At 51.8% G+C, this 23957-nt stretch overlaps 1 protein-coding gene across 3 annotated transcripts; it reads right to left on the bottom strand.

The window, feature by feature from the left end:
- Positions 1-200: 200 nt before the first annotated feature.
- On the bottom strand, positions 201-23744 carry TBC1D13 (TBC1 domain family member 13). 3 transcript variants are annotated; one of them, XM_054501128.2, is made up of 12 exons: positions 23562-23737; positions 22531-22604; positions 20167-20207; positions 19501-19562; positions 19249-19348; positions 18359-18441; positions 13725-13884; positions 7713-7923; positions 7052-7215; positions 4718-4878; positions 4425-4482; positions 201-2904 (listed from the first exon to the last, which is right to left on the bottom strand). In XM_054501128.2, exons 1-12 carry the CDS (start codon positions 23582-23584, stop codon positions 2839-2841), a joined length of 1203 nt encoding a protein of 400 aa, XP_054357103.1. In that variant the 5' UTR covers positions 23585-23737; the 3' UTR covers positions 201-2838. The 3 variants fall into 3 exon arrangements, with proteins under 3 accessions (XP_054357103.1, XP_063506449.1, XP_054357105.1); XM_063650379.1 differs by lacking the exon at positions 20167-20207 and having other exon boundaries at positions 23562-23623; XM_054501130.2 differs by lacking the exons at positions 7052-7215; positions 7713-7923 and having other exon boundaries at positions 23562-23744.
- Between the last annotated feature and the right edge of the window lie 213 nt (positions 23745-23957).

Raw genomic sequence — 23957 nt, 5'->3', positions numbered from 1 at the left:
ACCCCGTACTCACTCCCTCCTCCCCCAGCTGCAGACTGCTGAGGCTGAACTGGAAGGATCCAACAGTCTCTTCCCAGAAGGATTTCCTGGACCTTTTCTTAGAAGGGCTACCCTAAGAGACTCTGACTCCATCCCCGTTCAAACATTTTTCCCTGTTTTGAGGTCTCCAAAGTTTCAGCTCATCACAGCACCAATGCCCATTGCAAAGAACACATGATTTATTCAAGACAACTCATCATCAACAGCACTGACTCAAGGAACAAAACAGATGAAAAAACTAAAGCAAATGTTCTAACCCTCTGGAGTGAGACCTGCTGAATTCATACAGCTCAATCTGTAAGTGTCCAAGATCCAGGGGGCAGGTTCTCAAGCAGGAAGCCTCAGGTACTCTGGCTCTGTGGGGACCTCCCTTGGGCATCTGCTTGAGAATCTGGGGAAGGGACATTATCAGGGCGGGTCCTTTCTGCAGGCGGTGTCCTGCTGGGAGCTCAGCCTAACCAAGGCCTGGTCCCTGTGCTCTTGACCTTCATCTCAAGGTCGAGGAGAGGGCACTTGACCCAACTCTGCCAGCGAGGCAAATTAATGGTGATTCAAGTAGTGTGGTCCCAGGAGGGAAGGTAGGGGGCAGACAAGAGCGAGTGCATTAGGAGTCCTGGGCAGTGTCTGTTGTGTCCCAGGCAGTGGCCCAAGGTTGTGAAGGGGTTGGAGAAGGGACTGAACCACCAGCTGACAAGTCCTGGAGAGAGGGTGGCCCAGGTGAGCAGGAAGCATCATGTCTCTGCCTCATCCTGGAGGTCCTGGAGTCAGTTCAGTTCTCTTCCCATCTTTACACTCAATTCCAGGACACTACTCAGAGCCCGCCCAGCCAGGACCTGCTGGAAAACCAGGCAGGTCCTAGAAGCATGGGGAGAAGAGGCTGACTTTGATCTTGGAAAATGAAGAGGATCTTGTCTCCAACTCCTTTCTACCTTCCTACACCCACGCCTCATCCCCAGAGCACTTGCCAATGTGCAATACATAGCCAGGAGTCTGAATAAATAGTCGAAGTCTCCCAAATACTGTGCTCTGGGAGAGGAGACAGAAAGGCAGGTACAGAAATCCAGGCGGCATCCAAGGAAAAGCCTGGTAGAAGAGCCACCTGGGGAAGCCATTTCTGGCCCACAGCCGGGCTTGGGAGGGCAGCGAGAAGTCCTGCCCACCAGACTCGGAAGGCTTTGGGGGCAGGAGGGCTGCTGAGGCCTGACTCCTGCCAGCCACTCTGGAGGACGAGGGTCCTCACTAGGGCACCCGGCTTCTGGACGCAAACCTTGTACAAGGAGGGAGGTGACTTGGTGAGAACTGGGAGCGGCCAGCTGCCTCTGCTCAGGGTACACCTGCTCCAGCCCTGGGAACAGCTCAGGCAGGGGTCAGAGAAGGCCCTGCACCTCCCTCAGCCCGCAGCGGGTGGAGGGGTACACAGAGGCATAGACATGGCCCTCCTGGAACTCACAGGACCCAGGGCCTTTAAGCTCAGCTATCCCCGGCCCCAGAGAGGCTTCCTCAGGCCCCACTTGCCCTTTGTGGGACTCACTCACCCTGGGTTGGGACCTGGAAGCCGAGGGAATGACAACTCTTCTGAAGCAACGGGTTCCGACCCTGGGCTCAGAATCAAGGTCCTTTTCTTTTCGGACAGGAGGGCCTCTGGAGGAGCCTCCAGAAAAACCAGCTCCCCCTCTTCCTTCTCCCTCCCTGGGCAGAAAGCAGGGGCAGGAGGCTCAAAGCTTCATCCTTACTCAGCAGCATTTGGTTTCCAAGATTTCTATGTAGGGAACGGGTTCAGAACCCTCTAAGTGAGGCACGGAGGACTCCCTCCCAGTTGGGAGGACCCGGGAGCCAGGGCTGGGGGATGGGAACAGGAGGTAAAGGCCAAGCTTGACCTCCAGAGGCCTTGCTGAGCCAGCCTCCTCATCTGTCTCCCAGGTTCAGGGGAGCAGAGGGAAGCGGGGAGAGGAGGTGGCTCAGGATAAGGCACCCCAACAGAGAAGGGCAGGGAGAATAATGGAGAGAGGAAACATGAAGCAAGACACAGTCCCACTCTGGGAAGGAAGCGGAAGGAGACAGGCAGAGAGGTAGAGACAGAGAAGGAGGGGCTGGGAGACCCGGAGGCCACACACACACACACACACACACACACACACACACACACACACACACACACACACACACACACACACACACACACACACACACACACACACACACACACACACACACACGAGAGAGAGACACACACACACACACACACACACACACACACACGCGCGCGCGAGACGCCTGGGGACCTGGGCCCACATTCACACCGACCAACTACAGACAGACATCTGTGGGTGAGACAGACGGCAGAACTCAGCTTTCAGTGTCACCTTCCCTGTGGAGCAGCCAAAGCGCCCCGCTCAGAAGCGGTTTCTGGCCCATTGGCCAAGCACCTCCCCTGACTGGCGCCCAGGAGAAGACCAGAAGCAGGAACCGAGGCTGGGGCGGCAGAGCCGAGGCAGGGAGGGGCCCCTGCCAGCCTCCCAGTGCCAGAAACGGCCCTGGCCCAGGAAGGACAACTTCCTGAGCTCCAGCCCTCCTCAGTATCCTGGGCAATGAGGGCAGAGTGCAGGGCAGGTGGGGAACTGGGCGTGGCGGCAGAAGAAGGAGCACGGCACAGTGTGTCCCCAGTGGGCATGGCCTGGGTCTCGGGCCAATCCTGTGGCTTCCCCTCAGGCTGGGTTCCTACAGGTTTCTGTGTGTCCCAGGAGCCAGGGCACAGGGTCGGGAGGCTTCTCTCCCGAACATGGGCCTCTTGCCGCCAGGCTACTTTGAGTCTTGGAGCTCCTTGGCTTTCTGCAGGATCTGGCAGACATCTGTGATGGGGTAGTCCTGGGCACAGGAAAAGGCCAACAGTTGCCTCTGAAGCCACTTCACCCCTGCCACACCCACACCCTCCCTGCCGGGACACATTGCCATGCTGGATCCTGGGCCTCAGGGGCAGGAGCACAGAATACCAGGCATCCCACACTCCCCAACCCCCAGACCCCTGCATGCAGCTGATGCTACACATGCAGCACCAGCTCAACGATCCAAACACAACCACTCCCAGGCTCTCGCGGCCCTTTCCTCAGGACCAGACCATGCTGCCTCAGCTCTCCCACTACTGCCACTGAACCCAAGCTCCCTCGTGTGGAGCCAGTGGGACTGGGCCAGTGTCTGAGCATCAGCTCAAAGTCCCAACAGCCCTGTGAGTGGCTACTGTGATTCTGCACATTTTCCAGATCTAGTCCATGAAGTTATGGAAAACCAACTCTAGGCTGGGCTTGGTGGCTCACACCTGTAATCTCAGCACTTTGGGAGGCCAAGGTGGGCAGATCACCTGAGGTCAGGAGTTCGAGACCAGCCTGACCAAGATGGTGAAACCCTGTCTCTACTAAAGATACAAAAATCAGCCAGACGTGGTGGCACACACCTGTAATCCCAGCTACTCAGGAGGCTGAGGCAGGAGAATCACTTGAACCCGGGAGGTGGAGGTTGCAGTGAGCCGAGACTGCACCACTGCACTCCAGCCTGGACAACAGAGCGAGACTCCGTCTCGAAAGAAACAAACAAACAAACAAACAACAAACCAACACTAAGGCCAGGTGCTGGTGAAGAAGCTGAGATCCAGAGATGCTGTAACTTCGCTTGGGTCACATGATGAGCACGGCAGAGCAAAACTGTGGACCTAAAGCTGTAGGCCCTTGAGCCCATGTTCTTTTTTTTTTAAGACAGAGTCTTGCTCTGTCACCCAGGCTGGAGTGCAGTGACGCGATCTCGGCTCACTGCAACCTCCACCTCCCAAGTTAAAGCGATTCTCCTACCTCAGCCTCCCAAGCAGCTGGGAATTACAGGCGCATGCCACCAAGCCCAGCTAATTTTTGTATTTTTAGTACAGACTAAAATACAGGGGTTTTGCCATGTTGGCCAGGCTGGTCTTGAACTCCTGACCTCATGTGATCCACCCACCCCAGCCTCCCAAAGTGCTGGGATTATAGGCATGAGCCACCGCGCCCGGTGAGCCCATGTTCTTAATCACTACACCCTACCCTCCTTCCCCGGGCCTTAGCATGGCCACCAGCGAGCACGGCCACGTTCTGGGCACCTGCTGTGTCCTAGGTGTGAACACCTATGTAGAGTACACGGTTTGAAGGCCAAGTCACTTGCTCAAGGCCACCCAAGATTCCAGGTCAGTGGCAGAACCAGGATTCAAACCCAGATCCAAACCAGATCTGCCTCAGGGGTCTGGACTTCAATCCCTGCTATGCTCCACTGCCCCTGCCCAGCCTGTCACAGCAGCTGGCGTGGGCAAATGCCTGGCGAGTGCCAGCCAAATGGCAGTGGCTGAGCCTGCCCCCAACTCCCATTACCTGCAGCAGCCGCATGTTCACAGTGAAGTCCCCTTCCAGCAACTGCTCCCGGATCAGCCTATGAAAAGCAGCAGCAAAAGCGCTGGGACCTGGGATGCTCTGAGTGCAGGCCCTGCCCACTCCTCCCTCCCCGCCCGCCTCGAGTTTGGTTTGGCGCCCTCCCAAGGACTCCAGAATCCCACTCCAGCCATGAAAGAGCAGCCCTGCCCACCCTTCAAGGGCGGAGGGTCCTCCCGTCTGGCTTCTCCAAGGACAGCCCAGGTGAGCTGATGACAGCTCATGCCCGCACTCACATGAGCATGGCGCAGCAGACGAGGAGGAGGAAGTCAAAGCGGTTGTCATCGGCGAAGAGGGAGTCCCAGATGCGGATGACGTCAGGCAGCAAGAACTCCTGGGACAGCAGCAGTGTCAGCCAACGGAAGGCGAAGAACTGGGGCTTGATGTTCTGCTCTTGCTGGGGAGACAGTGTGGGGGGTGGGGGGCAGGACTCTGTGTTGGCTGCTGGCCATGGAGCACCACGCAGTGGGTCAGAAGTGAATTCAGAACAGCAGGGCCCAGCATGCCAGGTGTGAGCACCAGGGCTAGCACCAGGCTGCCAGACAGCCTCACTTGGTAAAGGGGCAGAGCCTGTTTACTGCCAGCCAACATCCTCAGATCTTCCTATTTTTTAAAGAGAAGCTGGAAACCCAAACCTTTATATAATAAGCTCTCCAGATTTATAAATGATGGCTCAAACTCTTTTCACATGCTTTGCAGATGATAGCCTTGGGTTTGTGGATGTGCTGAGTGACCATCACAGGGCACTTACTAAAAGCCTGGCCTATGCTTAGCATATTAAATATGTCCTCTCACTCATTTAATCCACAGAACAATTCCACAGGCAATTATTCCCAGTAGAGACAAGCCTTCTGGTCAGCCACAGTGAATATTAACTGAAAAAGCATGCTACGAAACAGCAAAAGCATACTTCCTTTTTTTTTAGAGATGAGGTCTCGCTATATTGCCTAGGCTGAAGTGCAGTGGCACAATCATGGACGGCTCACTGCAACTTTGACCTCGAGGGCTCCTCTCTCAGCCTCCCGAGTAGCTGAGACCACAGGCCTGTGCCACCATGCCTGGCTAATTTGTTTTTAAATTTTTTGTAGAGACAAAGCTTCACTATGTTGCTCAACCTCTGGTCTCAAGCGATACTCCTGCCTTAGTCTCCCAAAGTGCTAGGATTACAACTGTGAGCCATCACACTCAACCCATATTTGTTTAAAAAGATATGATTATTCCTGGCCAGCCAGGCACAGTGGCTCATGCCTGTAATCCCAGCACTTTGGGAGACCGAGATAGGCGGATCACTTGAGGTCAGGAGTTCGAGACCAGCCTGGCCAACACAGCGAAATCCCATCTCTACTAAAAATACAAAAACTAGCCAGGCGTGGTAACGCATGCCAGTAATCCCAGCTACTGAGGAGGCTGAGGCATGAGAATTGCTTGAACCTGGGAGGCGGAGGTTGCAGTGAGCCGAGATTGCACCATTGCACTCCAACCTGGTCTCTGACAGAGTGAGAGTCCGTCTCAAAAAAAAAAAAAGAAAAAAAAGGGCTGGGCGCGGTGGCTCATGCCTGTAATCCCAGCACTTTGGGAGGCCGAGGCGGGTGGATCACGAGGTCAGGAGATCAAGACCATCCTGGCTAACACGGTGAAACTCCATCTCTACTAAAAATACAAAAAATTAGCCGGGCGCGGTGGCGGGCGCCTGTGGTCCCGGCTGCTTGGGAGGCTGAGGCAGGAGAATGGCGTGAACCCGGGAGGCAGAGCTTGCAGTGGGCAGAGATCGCGCCACTGCACTCTAGCTTGGGCGACAGAGTGAAACTCTGTCTCAAAAAAAAAAGAAAAAAGAAAAAAAGATATGCTTAGGTATGTATTTTATTTTTCATGAAACTTTTTGTTTACATGTAAATAAATTTTCTCCTTTTGTTTTACGAAATAAACACGGAATGCCAGTACAATTTTTTAAATTATATTAATTTAAAAAAATGAAATTAGGCCGGGCGCAGTGGCTCATGCCTGTAATCCCAGCACTTTGGGAGGCCGAGGTGGGCGGATTACGAGATCAGAAGATCAAGACCATCCTGGCTAACATGGTGAAATGAAACCCCATCTCTATTAAAAATACAAAAAACTAGCCAGGCGCGGTGGCAGGTGCCTGTAGTCCCAGCTACTCGGGAGGCTGAGGCAGGAGAATGGCGTGAACCTGGGAGGTGGAGCTTGCAGTGAGCCAAGATTGCGCCACTGCACTCCAGTCTGGGCTACAGAGCAAGACTCCACCTCAAAAAAAAAAAAAAAAAAATGAAGTTAACACTTACCTTAGAAGACTACTAACAGCTTAACCAATTTAGTTCATAGTAAATGCCCTGCATACTGCCCACACAGTGGGCACCATTCTTAACTTTCCCCTTCCCTCCCAGCTGGGCTCCACCATCAGCTGCCTCAGCACATGGGTCAGCGTCCCGGGCAGCAGCAGCAGCAGCTACTTCCGACCCCCAGACTCAAGCCAGACCTCGCCCTGGGCTGGGATGGCACAGCAACTCTCTGCCTCCTGTCCCTTTCCACCCCTCTGTTCCTGGGGTCCTCACCAGTTTCAGGTAGAGCTCCACATCCTTATCTTTCAAGGTGGAGTAAACCTTCTCCATCTTATAGGTGATGCCACACTGCGAGTCATCTAGGCTCTTGATAAAGTTGTCCCGGATCTCGGCCATGAGGTTGGTGAAGCAGAAAAAGGTGTCTGCCTCGGCGTGCTCTGGGAGAGACGCAGGATGGGGGCAGAAGTGGCACACTCCAGGCCCACCCCACCTCTCGCCTAGCAGACATCTGCCCCGCTCTGAGCCCCGCCGAGTTGCCCCATCCTCATGGTCTGGCTCAGTCCTTCCTCTGTCCTTGACCCCTCTCCACCCCCAGGCTGAAGACATCGCCTCTTTCTTCTCACATCCGGCAATACTGTACATTCACTTAGCAGTTTATTACACACTCTCCTGATGACAATTTAAAAATCATTATTTAAATCTTATAATTCGGCTTCCTACATATCCACCTTCTCTACCAGAAATTAAATTACAAATATCAAGAGATCAGTAAACATCCAACATTCTAGAAGATCACAGCTGCAAAGGATCTCAGAGATGATCCAGGCCAGCTCCTCATCTGGCAGAGGGAGAACAGAGGCCCGAGAGGGAAAGTGAGCTGCATAGCCTGACACGGGTCAGCAACGAGGGATGTGGGCACCACGAGCCTTCTTACCTTTCCACTCGCTATTGGGGTCAGTGGCAAAGGTGTAGTAGAGGGGCCCCACGATTTCATTCATGCCTTGCACATAAGCGATGCCAGGGTTGAGCTTGGCGTAGATGAACAGGATCCGCTCCACCACCTCCCAGTGGGCCTCACAGCCATTGGGCAGCACCTCATACTCATTTAGGGATGATGGTGCAGAGTTCTTGTGTGGGGAGCTCATCTGGAGAAGAAGAGGAGGAGCCCATCAAGAAAAACAGTGCTGGGGTTGGTGGCTCATGCCTGAAATCCTAGCACTTTGGGAGGCTAAGGTGGGAGTTGAGCCCCGGTGGTCGAGGCTGCAGTGAGCTGTGATTACACCATTGCATTCCAGCCTGGGTGACAGAGCAAGACCCTGTCTCAGGAGAAAAAAACAAAAACAAAAAAAGAGACAACATGGACGGGCCACAATAGCTCATGCCTGTAACCCCAGCACTTTTGGAGGCCAAGGCAGGAGGATCACTTGAGCCTAAGAGTTCGAGACCAGCCTGGGCAACATATGGAGATCCCATCTCTACAAAAAATGTAAGTATTAGCTGAGTGTGAAGGCACGCACCTGTGGTCCCAGCTACTTGGGAGGCTAGGGCAAGAGGATCACTTGAGACCACGAGGCTGAGGCTGCAGCGAGCTATGATCACATCACTGCACTCCAACCTGGGTGACAGCAAGACACTGTCTCAAAAAAAAAAAAAAAAAAAAGGACAATGTGAAGGAGGACAATGTGTTCTTGCCAGAAATGTAAACGTTTACTGTTAAGCCTGGACCTGTCTAGCATATGGGACATACACTGGCATAGAGGAACAAGTCAAACGCTACCATGAGGAAACAAGGAGACAAACCTAGAACATGGGACATTCTACAATATAACGAACGGTCCTAATACCTAACTTATGGTGCTAAAAGTCAGAGCAGTGAGAAGTACTAACTAGGAAGGGGCATGCAGGAACTTTCTGGATGTGGACATGTTCTGTATCTTGACTGACTGGCACTTACACAGGTACACACACAAGAAAAACATTCTCTAATTGTACACGTAATTGCAAGTTAAGTTACACTTCAATTTAAAACAAAAACTTTAGGGCCGGGCACGGTGGTTCACACCTGTAATCCCAGCACTTTGGGAGGTCGAGGCGGGCAGATCACCTGAGGTCGGGAGTTCAAGACCAGCCTGACCAACATGGAGAAACCCTGTCTCTATTAAAAATACAAAAAAATTAGCCAGGCGTGGTGGCGTATACCTGTAATCCCAGCTACTCAGGAGGCTGAGGCAGGAGAAGCACTTGAACCCAGGAGGCAGAGGTTGTGGTGAGCCGAGATTGCACCATTGCACTCCAGCCTGGGCAACAAGAGTGAAACTCCGTCTCAAAAAACAAAACAGGCTAGGCGCGGTGGCTCACGCCTGTAATCCCAGCACTTTGGGAGGCCGAAGTGGGTGGATCACGAGGTCAGGAGATGGAGACCATCCTGGCTAACACAGTGAAACCCCGTCTCTACTAAAAATACAAAAAGTTAGCCGGACGTGGTGGCGGGCGCCTGTAGTCCCAGCTACTCGGGAGGCTGAGGCAGGAGAATGGCGTGAACCTGGGAGGCGGAGCTTGTAGTGAGCGGAGATCGGGCCACTGCACTCTAGCCTGGGTGACAGAGCGAGACTGTGTCTCCAAAAAAAAAAACAACAACAACAAAACATTAAATATGTCAAAAACAGACAACTGGCCAAGACTTTTCTTTCTTTTTTTCTCCCCCTGAGACAGTCTTGCACCGCAGCTTACTCTCTCTCTATATTTAATACACACACAAATAAAGCAATGTGAAAAACGTTAACAACTGTTGCATTTAGATGGAAAGTATACAGATAGTTATCCAGTGTACTCTCCTTTCAACTTTCCTGAATGTTTGAAAATTTTCATAAGAAAAGGTTGGAGGCCAGGCACAGTGGCTCACACCTGTAATCCCAGCACTTTGGGAAACTGAGGTGGGTGGATCACTTGAGGTCAGGAGTTTGAGACCAACCTGGCCAAAAATCTCTACTAAAAATATAAAAATTAGCCAGGCGTGGTGGCACGCGCCTATGATCCCAGCTATTCAGGAGGCTAAGGCATGAGAATTGCTTGAACCTAGGAGGTGGAGGTTGCAGAGCGCCAAGATTGTGCCACTGCACTCCCACCTGGGCGAAAGAGCGAGACTGTCTCAAAAAAAAAAAAAAAAAAGTTGGAAGATAAATAAAATAAAGAGATGACGATCCCTACTGAAGACTCCTGCAATGAGCGTGGGTCCCCAACACCAGCTGCCTGCCAGGATCCCTTGGGAACTTTGTAAATCAAGTGCTGGGCCCTGCCCTAGACCTGCTCAGGCAGAAGCTCCAGAGGTGAGTGACCCATATGAGAGAACCCAGGCAGTGACAGTGGATGAAGCCATCCTGGAAGCATAGGGTCCTGGAGACATTAAACTCTCTCTCCCATAGCATATACATACATATGTATGCGCACACATGCAGGGATGTTCACACACAGAGACACACATCAGCCACATTTACCAAGAGCTTTTTTTTTTTTGAGACGGAGTCTCGCTCTGTCACCCATGCTGGAGTGTAGTGGCGTGATTTCGGCTCACTGCAAGCTCCGCCTCCCGGGTTTACACCATTCTCCTGCTTCAGCCTCCCGAGTAGCTGGGACTACAGGCGCCTGCCACCACACCCGGCTAATTTTTTGTATTTTCAGTAGAGATGGGGTTTCACCGTGTTAGCCAGGATGGTCTCGATCTCCTGACCTCGTGATCCGCCCGCTTCAGCCTCCCAAAGTGCTGGGATTACAGGCATGAGCCACGCCTGGCCCTTACCAAGAGCTTTTTATGCGGCAGACAATGCTGTACAGGTATTCCTCCATTTAATCCACTGAACAATCTAAAATATTATCTCAACATCATTTTCAAGATGAGGAAACTGAGGCTCAGAAATGTCGGGCCACTCCTTAAATGTCTAACATTAGGTGGTGGCATCAGGACTTGACCTTGAATTGGCTGACTCCCAAACCTAAGGTCCAGGACTTGAGGACAGGCTGCCTCCTGAGGATGCCCAGGGCTGTCTGCTTTTGAAGAATCTGCACAGCCATGACCTCATTTCATCCTCTTGGCAGCTCAGGCAGGGCAGAAATGATTATGCCCAGTTTATGGTCGAGGAAACAAAGGCCAGGATGTGAACCTGGTATGACTTGCCCAGAGTCACACAGATGGTCTTTAACTCAAACTGCCCAATCATGAACCCAGAGGCTTAGGGATGAAGTTTCTGGTGGGTTCTCTGCTACCAGGACCAAAAGTTAAACTAGGTAACAGTGCTCCTTACACCTAGTTACTACAGTGAAAGGAATGACAGGAGCCAGTCCCCTCCTGGCCCTTCAGCCAGGAAATCAGCAGCCAAGAGTACTGCCCACAAAGCCAGCCTCCTGGTTATCTAGACATGCAATCTGCACTGCACAGCAGTTCTGCTGGGCACCCAACTCTTGTAGGCACCTGCAACCCTGGATCAGCCATATCTGCACCTGCCTGTCAGAGCTTCGATCAAAGTCATTCCCAGCTGGGTGTGGTGGCTCACGCCTGTTATCCTGGCACTCTGGGAGGCCCAGGTAGGAGGATCACTTAAGCTCAGGAGTTCAAGACCAGTCTGGGTGTCATAGCAAGACTCTGTCTCTATTTAAAAAAATAAAACAATTAGTTCAACCATTGTGGAAGTCAGTGTGGCGATTCCTCAGGGATCTAGAACTAGAAATACCATTTGACCCAGCCATCCCATTACTGGGTATATACCCAAAGGACTATAAATCATGCTGCTATAAAGACACATGCACACGTATGTTTATTGCGGCACTATTCATAATAGCAAAGACTTGGAACCAACCCAAATGTCCAACAATGATGGACTGGATTAAGAAAATGTTGCATATATACACTATGGAATACTATGCAGCCATAAAAAATGATGAGTTCATGTCCTTTGTAGGGACATGGATGAAATTGGAAATCATCATTCTCAGTAAACTATCGCAAGGACAAAAAACCAAACACCGCATGTTCTCACTCATAGATGGGAATTGAAGAATGAGAACACATGGACACAGGAAGGGGAACATCACACTCTGGGGACTGTTGTGGGGTGGCGGGAGTGGGGAGGGATAGCATTAGGAGATATACCTAATGCTAAATGACGAGTTAATGGGTGCAGCACACCAGCATGGCACATGTATACGTATGTAACTAACCTGCACATTGTGCACATGTACCCTAAAACTTAAAGTATAATAATAATAATAGAAAAATAAATAAATAAATAAAACAAACAAACAAAAAACAAAGTCATTCCCCAGGGGGAGAAAAACTTTTGCAGTAGTATCTGCCCTAGCTTGTTAGAGGCTACAGAAAAGGGTTTTTCCACTGATGGAAGACAATGAAAAGTTTAGGGGAACAAGCCACTCTTCCAGATACCAAAGTAGGGGGTGTAAATTAAGGAATAAGGTAATATACTTGTTTGACTACAAGGAGCTTCTCAGAGTGACAAGAATCTATTAAAAGTTGGGGGTCCTACCAGTTCCACCCAGAGTCTCTCAGATCTAACCCTGCTGCATCCCTGCCCTCACCACCTCTTGCCTAGACAACGGCAGTGGCCTTCCAGGTAGCCTCTCTACCGCCACTCCTGTATCTCCACAGTGCCTAAAGTATTTCTGACACCAGCAGATGTGAGTTATGTCACTGCCCTGCTTACAGTGCTGTAACGGATTCTCCCCGCCCCTCATGACAAAGGCCCCACGTGGCCTCACCAGCAGCAACCTCTTCCCTCGCTCTCTGCTTCTAGCCACCCCGTGGCCTCCCCGACCTGGAACACACCATACTCTCTCCCGCTGAGGACTTCGGCATATGCCCTCCTCTCCACCTGGAATGCTCTCTTCTTTTCTTTTTCTTTAGACAGGGTCTCGTTTTGCCACCCAGGCTGGAGTGCAGTGGTACAATCTAGACTCACCGCAACCCCCACCTCCTGGGTTCAAGCAATTCTACTGCCTAAGCCTCCCGGGTAGCTGGGATTACAGGCACCTGCCACCATGCCCGACTAATTTTTGTATTTTTAGTAGAGACAAGGTTTCACCATGTTGGCCAGGCTGGTCTCGAACTCCTGACCTCAGGTGATCCGCCCACCTCGGCCTCCCAAAGTGCTGGGATTACAGGCATGAGCCACCACACCTGGCCAGGGCCAAATTTTTGTATTTTCAGTACAGATGAAGTTAAATCCCCGGGTTGGTCAGGCTGGTCTTGAACTCCTGGCCTTAAGTGATCTGCCTGTCTTGGCCTGCCAAAGTGCTGGGATTACAGGCATGGGCCATTGTGCCTGGCCGTTTTCTTAATTTTTATTTTTTTGAGACAGGGTCTGGCTCTGTCACCCAGGCTGGAGGGCAGTGGTGTGATGTAGGCTCACTGCAACCTCTGCCTCCCAGGCTCAAACCATCCTCCCACCTCAGCCTCCTGAGTAGCTGGGACTACAGGCACACGCCACCATGCCTAGCTAATTTTTGTATTTTTTGTAAAGACAGGGTTTCACCATGTATCCCAGGCTGGTCTTGAACTCCTGGGCTCAAGCAATCCTCCTGCCTCAGCCTCCCAAAGCGCTGGGATTACAGGCGTGAACCACTGTGTTCAGCCCTATCACATTTTCTCACATTTGTAATGACCTTCTTAGAGCCATCCCCACTATAAGATTAGAAGCCTGGCTCATTCACTCACTGTGACGCAGGGCCCTTCCCAGAAGCCATTACACCCAGCTGGGACACAGTGAACCTCTGTCACCCAACTTTTAGAAAGCGCCCCAGGATCTGGCAGCATCAGGATTGCTCTGAGTAACTGTCAAGCAGACGGTCATGGCCCAACACCTTGTGGCCAGGAGTTTAAGAGAAAAAGGAAAGAAAAGACTGTTGGGGGAGTCCCTGGGGACCCCAGGTTGGCACTCACATTTGTGACCCCACTCCGGTTCCGGGCCACCGTCTGAGATTTCAGTGTTGTCTGTTCCACTCTCTTACGAAGGGTTTCGAACTCATTCTGGGGGTCCAGGATGAGCAGGCAAGGGTAGTCAGTGGCCCTCTGGAAAAAGGAAATGTCTGGGCACAACCTCCTGTCAAGAGGGAACAGGAAAGAATCTTGTTACTCAGGGTGGAAGTTTTCTCCATCCCATCTGCCAGGAGACCCCAAGACTCCCCAAAAGCATTGTTTTTTGTTCTTGTTTTTGTTTTTTGTTTTTTGTTTTTGAGACGGAGTCTTGCACTATCACCCAGGCTGGAGTGCAGTGGAACGATCTCTGCTCACTGCAAGCTCCGCCTCCCGGGTTCACGCCATTCTCCTGCCTCATTCTCCCAAGTAGCTGGGACTACAGGCGCCCGCCACCATGTCCAGCTAATTTTTTATTTTTTGTAGAGACGGAGTTTCACCGTGTTAGCCAGGATGGTCTCAATCTCCTGACCTCGTGATCTACCCACCTCAGCCTCCTAAAGTGCTGGGATTACAGGCATGAGCCACCATACTCGGCCAGCATTGTTTGTTTTTAATTACAACGTTTTGAATCACTAGAGGTCAAGAGTTCGAGACCAGCCCGGCCAACATGGTAAATTTTGTCTCTATTAAAAATACAAAACTTGGCTGGGTACGCTGGCTCACGCCTATAATCCTAGCAATTTGGGAGGCTAAGGTGGACAGATCACCTAAGGTCAGGAGTTTGAGACCAGCCTGACCAACATGGAGAAACCCTGTTTCTACTAAAAAAATACAAAATTACCCGGGCATGGTGGCGCATGCCTGTAATCCCAGCTACTCGGGAGGCTGAGGCAGAAGAATTGCTTGAACCTGGGAGGCGGAGTTTGCAGTGAGCCGAGATCGTGCCATTCCACTCCAGCTTGGGCAACAAGAGCAAAACTCCGTCTCAAAAAAAAAAAAAAAAAAAAATTAGCCAGGCGCGGTGGCAGGTGCCTGTAATCCCAACTACTGGGGAGGCTGACGCAGGAATTGCTTGAGCCTGTGAGGAGATTGCAGTGAGCCAAGATCATGCCACTACGCTCCTGCCTGGGCGACAGAATGAGACTCGGTCTCAAAAAAATAATAATAATAACAACAACTACAACATTTTATTTTAAAAACAGCATTTTTTTAAAAAGCAGTACTCATTATATATGTATACATGCCCACATTTTATGTGTATTTGCAAATAGATACACACTTTTTTTAAAAAGTGTTATTATGGTCATACAACCTAACTCCTCTTTTAAACTCCAAACATATTTCCATGTAAAAATATTTATCTAGGTCAGGCACAGTGGCTCACCACTGTAATCCCAGCACTTTGGGAGGAGGCTAAGGCAGGAGGGATCACTTGAGCCCAGGAGTTCAAGACCAGCCTGGGCAACAAAAGGAGACCCCATCTCTATAAAAAATTAGTTGGGGCCAGGTGCAGTGGCTCACGCCTGTAATCCCAGCACTTTGGGAGGCCGAGGCAGGCGGATCACGAGGTCCAGAGATCGAGAACACCCTGGCTAACATAGTGAAACCCCGTCTCTAATAAAAATACAAAAAATTAGCTGGGTGTGGTGGCGGGTGCCTGTAGTCCCAGCTACTTAGGAGGCTGAGGCAGGAGAATGGTGTGAACCTGGGAGGCGGAGCTTGCAGTGAGCCAAGATCGTGCCACCGCACTCCAGCCTGGGCGACAGAGTGAGATTCCTTCACCAAAAAAAAAAAAAAAAAAAAGATGGAGACCATCCTAGCTAACACAGTGAAACCCTGTCTCTACTAAAAATACAAAAAATTAGCCAGGTTTGGTGGCACGCGCCTGTAATCCCAGCTACTCAGGAGGCTGAGGCAGGAGAATCATTGGAACCCGGAGGTTGCAGTGAGCCAAGATTGCACCAATGCACCCCAGCCTGGGCAACAGAGCAAGACTCCACCTCAAAAAAAAAAAAAAAAAAAATTAGCTGGGTGTGGTGGCATGTGCCTGCAGTCCTGGCTACTCAGGAGGCAGGGCAGGAGGATCACTTGAGCCTGGGAGTTCAAGGCTACAGTTAGCTAAGATCAAGCCACTGTACTCCAGTCCAGCCTGGGCAACAGAGCAAGCCCCATCTCAAAAAAAAAATTATCTAACATGCACAAACACAGAGTGGTTTGTAGTAGCAAAAGAGATTTGGTTCCATAAGTTACACACTGTACAACAAAATATTATACAGCTGACCTGGAAAGATGTCCAAGACAGAGTGAGAGGGAAAACAAGTTGGGAGATGGTGTCTAGAATGTGATCAAGTTTTTAAAATATATGTAGTGCAGTACACGCACATTTTTCAGACTTCTTATACTTAGCACATTGCAAACCTGCTTCTAGAAGCACCAAAGGATCACTACCCATGTAAAACAGAACCTGGCCAGGCATGGTGTCTCATGCCTGTAATGCTAGCACTTTGCGAGGCTGAGGCAGGTGGATCACTTGAGGTCAGGAGTTCGTGACCAGCCTGGCCAACTGGTGAAACCCCGTCTCTCTTAAAAATATAAAAATTAGCCAGGTGCCGTGGCACTTGCCTGTAATCCCAGCTACTGGGGAGGCTGAGGCAGGAGAATCGCTTGAACCCGGGAGGCGGAGGTTGCAGTGAGCCGAGATTGCACCACTGCACTCCAGCCTGGGTGACAGAGGGAGCCTCTGTCTCAAAAAAAAAAAAAACACAAAAAAATAGAACCTATTTCCCCAGGTCATGGAGTGGTTCTTGACTTGAACACAGCAATCGGAACACCTTGTAGGTAAACGCTGCACCAACCCCAGCCTGAGAGCACAAGAGGCAGTGCCTCCTTTCTCCTGCAGCCTGGCTGAGTTGCCCTGTGCGGGGGTCACGTTGGGCCATCTGAAGATGAGCCTGGGCTGAGGAGCAGCACCCAGGGTGGCAAGGACAAGGAGGACCCTGCTTTATCCTGCCACGCGCCTTCTTCTCCGGCCACAGGGCACTCTCATGTGCTGTGCCTCAGCCCAGCAGACTCTTCCACCCAGCTTGCTGCCTCCCTGCTGCCTCCTCCTCTTTCATATCTCATCCTGAGCCTCCTCCCTGGAAACGCTTTCCTCGACCCCCCAAAGGAAAACAGGGCCTCCCTCTGATTCTCTAAAAGCACCAGTTTTTCCCTCCTTCACAGCATTACAGTATTTGCAATTACATATCTGTTTCCAGGTTTAGTATATGTCTCCTGACTTACACTGGAAGCTCTCAGAAGGCAGAGACTGTTTCAGTCCTGCTCACTCCTAAACCCCTCCTGACACCGGTACTTAGCCATTCCTTGAGAAGGAGCTGAATGGAGGGGCACCTGTCTGTACTGGTGCAGACTGACTTGGGCACCTGAGAGCTCCCCCTTGGAGATTCTGAAGGGTCACTGCGGGTCAGAGTGCCAGCTTGTCCTGTCTAACCAAGTGCCGGGGGTCCCAGGCAGGCTGTTGTAAAAGGAACAGGATAAGCTCCCAGGACCCTTCTCTGATGGAGATCTGATCATTCTAAGGGCCTCTGTATGTGCTAAGTCCCACGTATCTGTGGAGACCCATCCCGTTCTGTGCCCTTAGCCTGAACCACCTTACTCCTACTTCACAATAAAGAGAGTAATGATCAGAAGGTGTGAGTCACTTGCCCAAGGTCACACAGCTAACAACTGGTAAAGGCGGAACAGAAACCAGGCAAATGGACTCCAGAACCCAAGCCCTTGGCCACTCCATCCACCTGTGGACAAGGCCTGCCTTCTAGCTCCTCACCTAGCCCAACACGCTGCCAAACTCCCCAGCCCGAGAGGGCTGCACAGCCAGCATCTCCAGATTTCTTTACCAAGTGGAAAAGCACAAACACATTGTAGCTCAAGATTTTAAAAACTGTGTATCTGACCCTGTCACTCCTTTGCTCAAAACCTTTGCATGGCTGCCTCATGCTCTTAGAATCAAGTCCAAGGTCCGGCCCCTATCTCCCACCCTGGCCTTGGCATTGTTCCTCAGATGTGCCAAGCTCTGCAGGCTCTCTGGACCTTGCCAAGGGCCGTTCCCTGCCCAGCATGGCCTTTGCTGCACTCTTCCCCTGAGGCCTCCCGCGCCTCAGATCTCAGCTGGATCACTGCTTCTCAGGTGAGGTTTCCCCAAACTCCTTCAAATTTTCCTTCAAGAGCATTTACCACGAATGCCATCTGCTAAGATCTAATGGGCTGAATGTCTGTCTTGCCATCCTCTCTTCTAGGTTCTAAGATCCTTAAGGAGAGGGAACACACCAGTACTCAACCCTGAGCTTAGTGCTAAGCCTGGCACACAAAAGGGGCTCAATACTTGTTGAATGAATGTCAGATGAATCCATAAACACCTGGGGTACAAATGAAACTACAGCTCAGATAAGAACAGCCAGGTACATGCAAGCACAGAATCTCCCTTGGTAGCCTCATTCTCAGCCTATCATCAATAGGGCCTGGACCCAACCGCTGGGACAATCCACCAGCAGCTCCGCAAACACCCACCCATGGGCCCGGCCTGCAAATGGAAAAGACAGAGCTGCAGAGAGCCCCAGAAGTCCCATGGGCCAGCTCCCAGCCCCAGGCACCCTGCCTACCGGACATCTTTGTCGATCTGCAGCAGCACCTCGTTGTCCTTGAAGTACGTGTTCCACCGGCTGTCAGGGTTGGGGTTGAGTGGCTGTGGGGAGAAATGAAGATGCTCTGTCCAAGGCCCAGATAGGCCCCGGGGCCCGATTCTATCCTGGAAACCTGAGCAGTGGCCTTGCTGCAACAATCCCACCGCACACTGAGGTGTGGCCCTGACACCACCTGCAAGCTACTCAGAGGAGCCAACACAGCCCTTCCCTCAGCCTCCTGAATCCGTTCAAACTCCACAACCGGGAGCCCAGCCTGGGGGCCTGCTCTGAGTACATCTCTGCTGGGCAGGGACTCTGTTCCTTTTCTGTCCGTTGCTCTAGCTCAAGAACTTTGCATATAACAGGTGCTTAGTAAATGTTTGCTTGCTGAATGAATGAATTTGGTTTCTTCAGCTCTCATTCATCGATGCTCTGAGTCGTCAATTCCTATCTGTGAGTCTGGGCCTGGGGCCCAGCCATTTCTTTCTCCCTCGCTGGGAAGCCCAGGGAGGAGCTCAGCATTTGAGGAGAACAAGGCTTCCTGACAGCCACAGAGGGCAGCCTAGCCTCCCTCCCGCCCTGCTCTGACTTTCTTCAACAGGGATGAGGGTTGAAATAGACCATGTCCTCAGAGCACCTGACGCAGGGCTGCCCCTGCAATGCTCCCTGGACCCCAACTATCGTTTGTCTTACTGAGCCCAGGGCCCCCAAGCTTAGTGACCCAACGCAGAAAGGAGGAACTGGGAGGTCCAGAGGGGACTGACACCAGACTGCACCTACCCACTGGCATGCAGGGGACCTCACCTGCTCCAAGGCCACCACCCCTCCACATTCTGTATCCTGGGTCTCTGCTGCCAACCTCTACTCACATGGTCCTCAAAAGTCACATCCTCCCTGGACACACCCATGTTGGCCTTGGCAATGCCAGGCTGGATGATCATTTCCCTCAGGAACTGGGCATACAGCTCCCTGCAGGAGACAAGCGAGAAGGATGATTCCCAACAGTCCTGCCCAGGGAGCCCAGACCAGAGCAGCAGCCGCAGGAGGCAGGGCGGCCCCAGCGGTACCAGCTCCGTCAGACGCCAGGGCCCTCCTGTCACTGCCCTTACACGGGGTCTCACCTCTGCTTGGCCAGGATGGAGGTCCATGAGGCTCTCTCCAAGGGAAGGTAGTTCAAGAGGATCTGCACAAAAGGAAAGGGGCAAAGCTCTGGTGACCCTCCCGCACCAACGTCAGTCTTTAGGCGGGGATGACAGGCCTCAAGAAAAACATCTCATAAAGTCCCAAGAAGACAAGATGGGCTAAAATCCAGGTATGCCAGCATGAGCTAAGGGTAGCCTCCCCCTTCGTCCCCACTGCCTCCCTCCTCCTTTAACCCAAATCAGCCCTTCCCTCTGCTTTTCCTCACACAGACTCTTCCACATGATCATCAGGCCCTGTGCTCTAAAGGGCTGGAAACCAGGACACTGGGCTTCCATGGCCACCTGAGCTGGGAGCTTTGGGCAAAGCACAGCCTTTGTTTTGTCCCAATAAGCATGACTTTCACTGTACTTCATGGACCAGGAAGCAGAGGTCTTCATTGTTGGCATTACAAAGTGTCCCATCCCCAAGGGGATCCCAGAGAAGACACCAAGAGGAACAGAAAACCTAGAACTTCCCAGAAAAGCTCCCTCAGACAAGCAAGGAAAGGTGCAGAACAGGAGGAAGAAGCCAGGGGTAGGGGCAGCCCATGCAGGAAAACCCAGGGACTCTCAGCAGAGCAGAAGCCCCACCCCAGGCACACCCACCTTCCAGCAGAGGCACCGCAGTCCGCCCTCACAGGGGATGCCTGTGGACACAGCAGGCAAAGGTCACGCCCCAGGCCAGAGTCCCAGAACCCCCAGCCCTTTACCATGGAGCCAGCTGGCAGGGAGTAGAGTGGGCAAGAAGTACTTCTTCAAGAATCATTTCCCCAAGAAAGATTACTAGACTGGATGGTTTTTTTTTTTTTTTGAGATGGAGTCTCCCTCTATCACCCAGGCTGGAGTGAAGTGGCACAATCTCAGCTCACTGCAGCCTCCGCCTCCCGGGTTCCAGCGATTCTCCAGCCTCAGCCTCCCAGGTAGCTTGGATTACAGGCATGTGCCACTATGCCCAGCTAATCTTTGTATTTTTAGTAGAGACAAGGTTTCACCATGTTGGCCAGGCTGGGCTTGAACTTCTGACCTCAGGTGATCCGCCTGCCTCGGCCTCCCAAAGTGTTAGGATTACAGGCGTGAGCCACCACGCCCAGCCTAGACTGAATGTTAATTTTTTTTTTTTTTTTTGGAGACAAGAGTCTTGCTCTGTTGCCCAGGCTGGAGTGCAGTGGCGTGACTTCTGCTCACTGCAACCTCCGCCTCCCCAGTTTAACCAATTCTTCTGCCTCAGCCTTGCAAGTAGCTGGGATTACAGATGTGTGCCACCACTCCTGGCTAATTTTTGTATTTTTAGTAGAGACAGGGTTTCACCATATTGGCCAGGCTGGTCTCGAACTCCTGATCTCAGGTGATCCACCCGCCTCGGCCTCCCAAAGTGCTGAGATTACAGGTGTGAGCCACCATGCCCGGCCTGGAATGTTCTTTTGAGGATAACACCTTCTCATCCTTGATATTCCTTCCTCAGGAGCAGCCTTTACCACCACCATCTCATCCTAATTCAGGTCACTTCCCCCTGTTATACGCAATAATGGCTCTGGACTATTTCATAGCATCTGTCATAAGTGGAATTGTTATATATATGGTGTATTTTCTTAACGTCTGTAACCCCTACTACTGGGTAAGCCCCAGAAGGACAAAAACCACATCTATTATTTCCAGTGCCTAGCACAGAGCATGGCACATAGAAGATATTCCATACATATTTGTGGAATATAAACTAAGCTATGAATGCTAAGTATTTTGTACTTTACAGATATTATTTCATTTAATCTTCATTATAACCCAAGTAAGCAGGGAAGATTAGCATAATTGTCGTAAGAAGGAAAATTATCTGTAAAACTCTTAACTACTAATACGGACTGCCTCCCCTTTGGGGCCTATATTTCACTCCTGAACAGAAAGACAAAGTTCTCCTGCAATAAGATCAGGAAGCTCACTAGAGCAGTTGCTGCTATAGTATCCCTGGTACCATGAACATGAGTGAATACCTCCACTTCAGAATCTATATGAGGATGACAGGGACAATACAAGAAGTTCTTTTTTTCTTTTTCTTTTTTTTTTTTTTTGAGATGGAGCTTCACTCTTGTTGCCCAGGCTGGAGTGCAATGGCGCAATCTCGGCTCACTGCAATTCCCAAGTTCAAGTGATTTTCCTGCCTCAGCCTCCCGAGTAGCTGGGATTACAGGCAAGTGCCACCACGCCTAGCTACTTTTTTATATTTTTAGTAGAGACTAGGTTTCACCATGTTGTCCAGGCTGTTCTCAAACTCCTGACCTCAGGTGATCCACCTGCCTCGGCCTCCCAAAGTGTTGGGATTACAGGCATGAGCCACGGCACCTGGCCAGAAGTTCTTGCTGGCAAAGTTACAGGGGCAAAAAAGTGACAAGAAGCTATGCAGAACATGTTGGGATATTTTTTAAAACAGGCAAAAAGAGAGTTATCTTTGTGCTTGTTGGGGCAAAGTCTAACACGGCAGGATCAGCTCCTTAAAGTCAGTGTCCCAAGGCTACCCATTTTACCACTAGCCAAGGTTTAGTTCAGGCAGCTTAGACCCCAAGCCAGGGAGAGAACCAGGAACCACCCTGCAGTTAACCAAACTCACCAACACAGGAAGCTAGCTAAGGAATGAGGAAAGACTGTCCTGGGCTCAAAAGGTCCCCCCTACTCTCATTCTCCAGTCTTCAGTCCCGTCCTTTTACTCTCAGGAATCTGGCACCTCCCATGGAAAGCTTAGGGCAAGGCATGCTAAATGTGGCCACTGCCCCTCTGGGAAACCCCTCCAAGCTCAAGGCAGTCACTGCCTGTTCAGCTCTACAGAATCTGGAAAAGGCCCCAAGAGTCTATGTGTAATTTCCTTCCAAGGCCCCAGCCCCCAGCAGCTGGGCCCCAGAGCTGACCAGGTGTGGCCTCCCCCTGTATTCTAGCCACAGGGCTGCTCTAGGGAAACCCTGAAAATACAGAATGGCTTCTTACCACTAAAGCTGAGTTCCCGCAGCTTTTCCAAGGCAATTGAGGGCTCCTTCAGGACATCCTGGAAATCTGCAATTCTGGAAGGGGAGATAGGGCAGCAAATAAAGCATGCTGATATCAGCTCAGTGAGACCCACAGCCCTCAGCTCCCTCACACCGCCAGTTTCCAACCTGTGCCTCTCTCCCCTTTAGGACATAAAAATCACACAGCTTAGTCAAGGTCCTCACCAAAGACAGCTTTGGAGAACAACTAAACTATATTTCACTTCTTCCTCTACAACCAGAAACACAGAATGCCAGGGAAGAAACTTGAGAGATATTCTTGTCTAGAAGTTCCCAAATGAGGACCATAAAATTAGACATATTCCAACATTCTAATATTTAGTGAGCTGACATTTACTGGGCACTTCCTGCCAGCCAGGCCGGGTCCACGCACAGCCACCAACTGAACTCCTTGGACCTCAGGAACCAGGAGTAATTTGATCTGCAGACAATGGACCATGCTCACAAATACAACCATTACAAGACCTCTGGGCCTGCCAGAAGGCAAGGACAAAGGGTTTAAAAAACACATCCTGAAGGAAAACTGAAGAGTGAGCAAAATTCAGCCAATGCTGCAGGATCTGGCCTGGGGGAGGGGCCAGACTGGAGAATGCAAGTTCTCTAGCAATCCTAGTAAGAAAAAGGCACGGGAGACAGGGTGCACTTGGAGAGAGTACGGGAGCAGGGGGATCAAAAGGGGGAAAGGGACGGGGGCGGGGAATGGGGGTCTGGATGAGGAAGACTCAGGGGAAGGGGGAAACAAGGGGTCCAGGATGAGGGAGGCAAAAGGAGTGACAGCAGGGGCAGGAGAAGGACTGCCTCTCCGTCATTCCTGCAGCCCACAGGCAATGAGGTTAGAAGGTGGACGCTCGAGACCCTCTGCCGAGGGGGTCTGCCGATTCCTGGCCACACCCGCGCTTCCCCCTTCTGAGGGGCAGAAGGGGCAGCCTGGCCAGGAGTGGCCCAGCCGGGTCAGGCCCCGTGGCCTCTTACCGGCTCTTGTGCAGACTTGACATGGTGTTGACTTCCGGACCCCCAGCCGCCTCCGCCGCCTGCGCCTCTGCCGCCTGCGCTGCCGCCGCCGCCGCCCCCCAGGGACGCGGGGCTCTGGGCAAAAGCCTCCGGCGGGAAACACAGCCACTAGCCTGCGCGTTCCACCGTCCGGGCCCCGCCCCGCCCGCCAGTCACGTGACACCCCTCGACTCTCACGCTTCCACACGGTACTGGCGGCTACGGCCGGCCGGGTTGAGCGGGGCAACATCGGGTCGGGTGGGCGTGGCAATCGCGGGCCGGGAGCCCCCAGCGCCGCCGACCCTGCGGGCCAAATTTGAGAACCCGCCGGTGACAGCGCAGACTGTATGTCTCTGGACTATTCCTTGCGCTTCCCTG

Source organism: Pongo pygmaeus, chromosome 13 (assembly GCF_028885625.2).
Source record: "Pongo pygmaeus isolate AG05252 chromosome 13, NHGRI_mPonPyg2-v2.0_pri, whole genome shotgun sequence".
In the NCBI taxonomy this organism is placed as follows: Eukaryota; Metazoa; Chordata; class Mammalia; order Primates; family Hominidae; genus Pongo; species Pongo pygmaeus.
The sequence above is the reverse complement of the archived record's forward strand: the minus strand, read 5'-3'. Positions and strand labels throughout refer to the sequence as shown.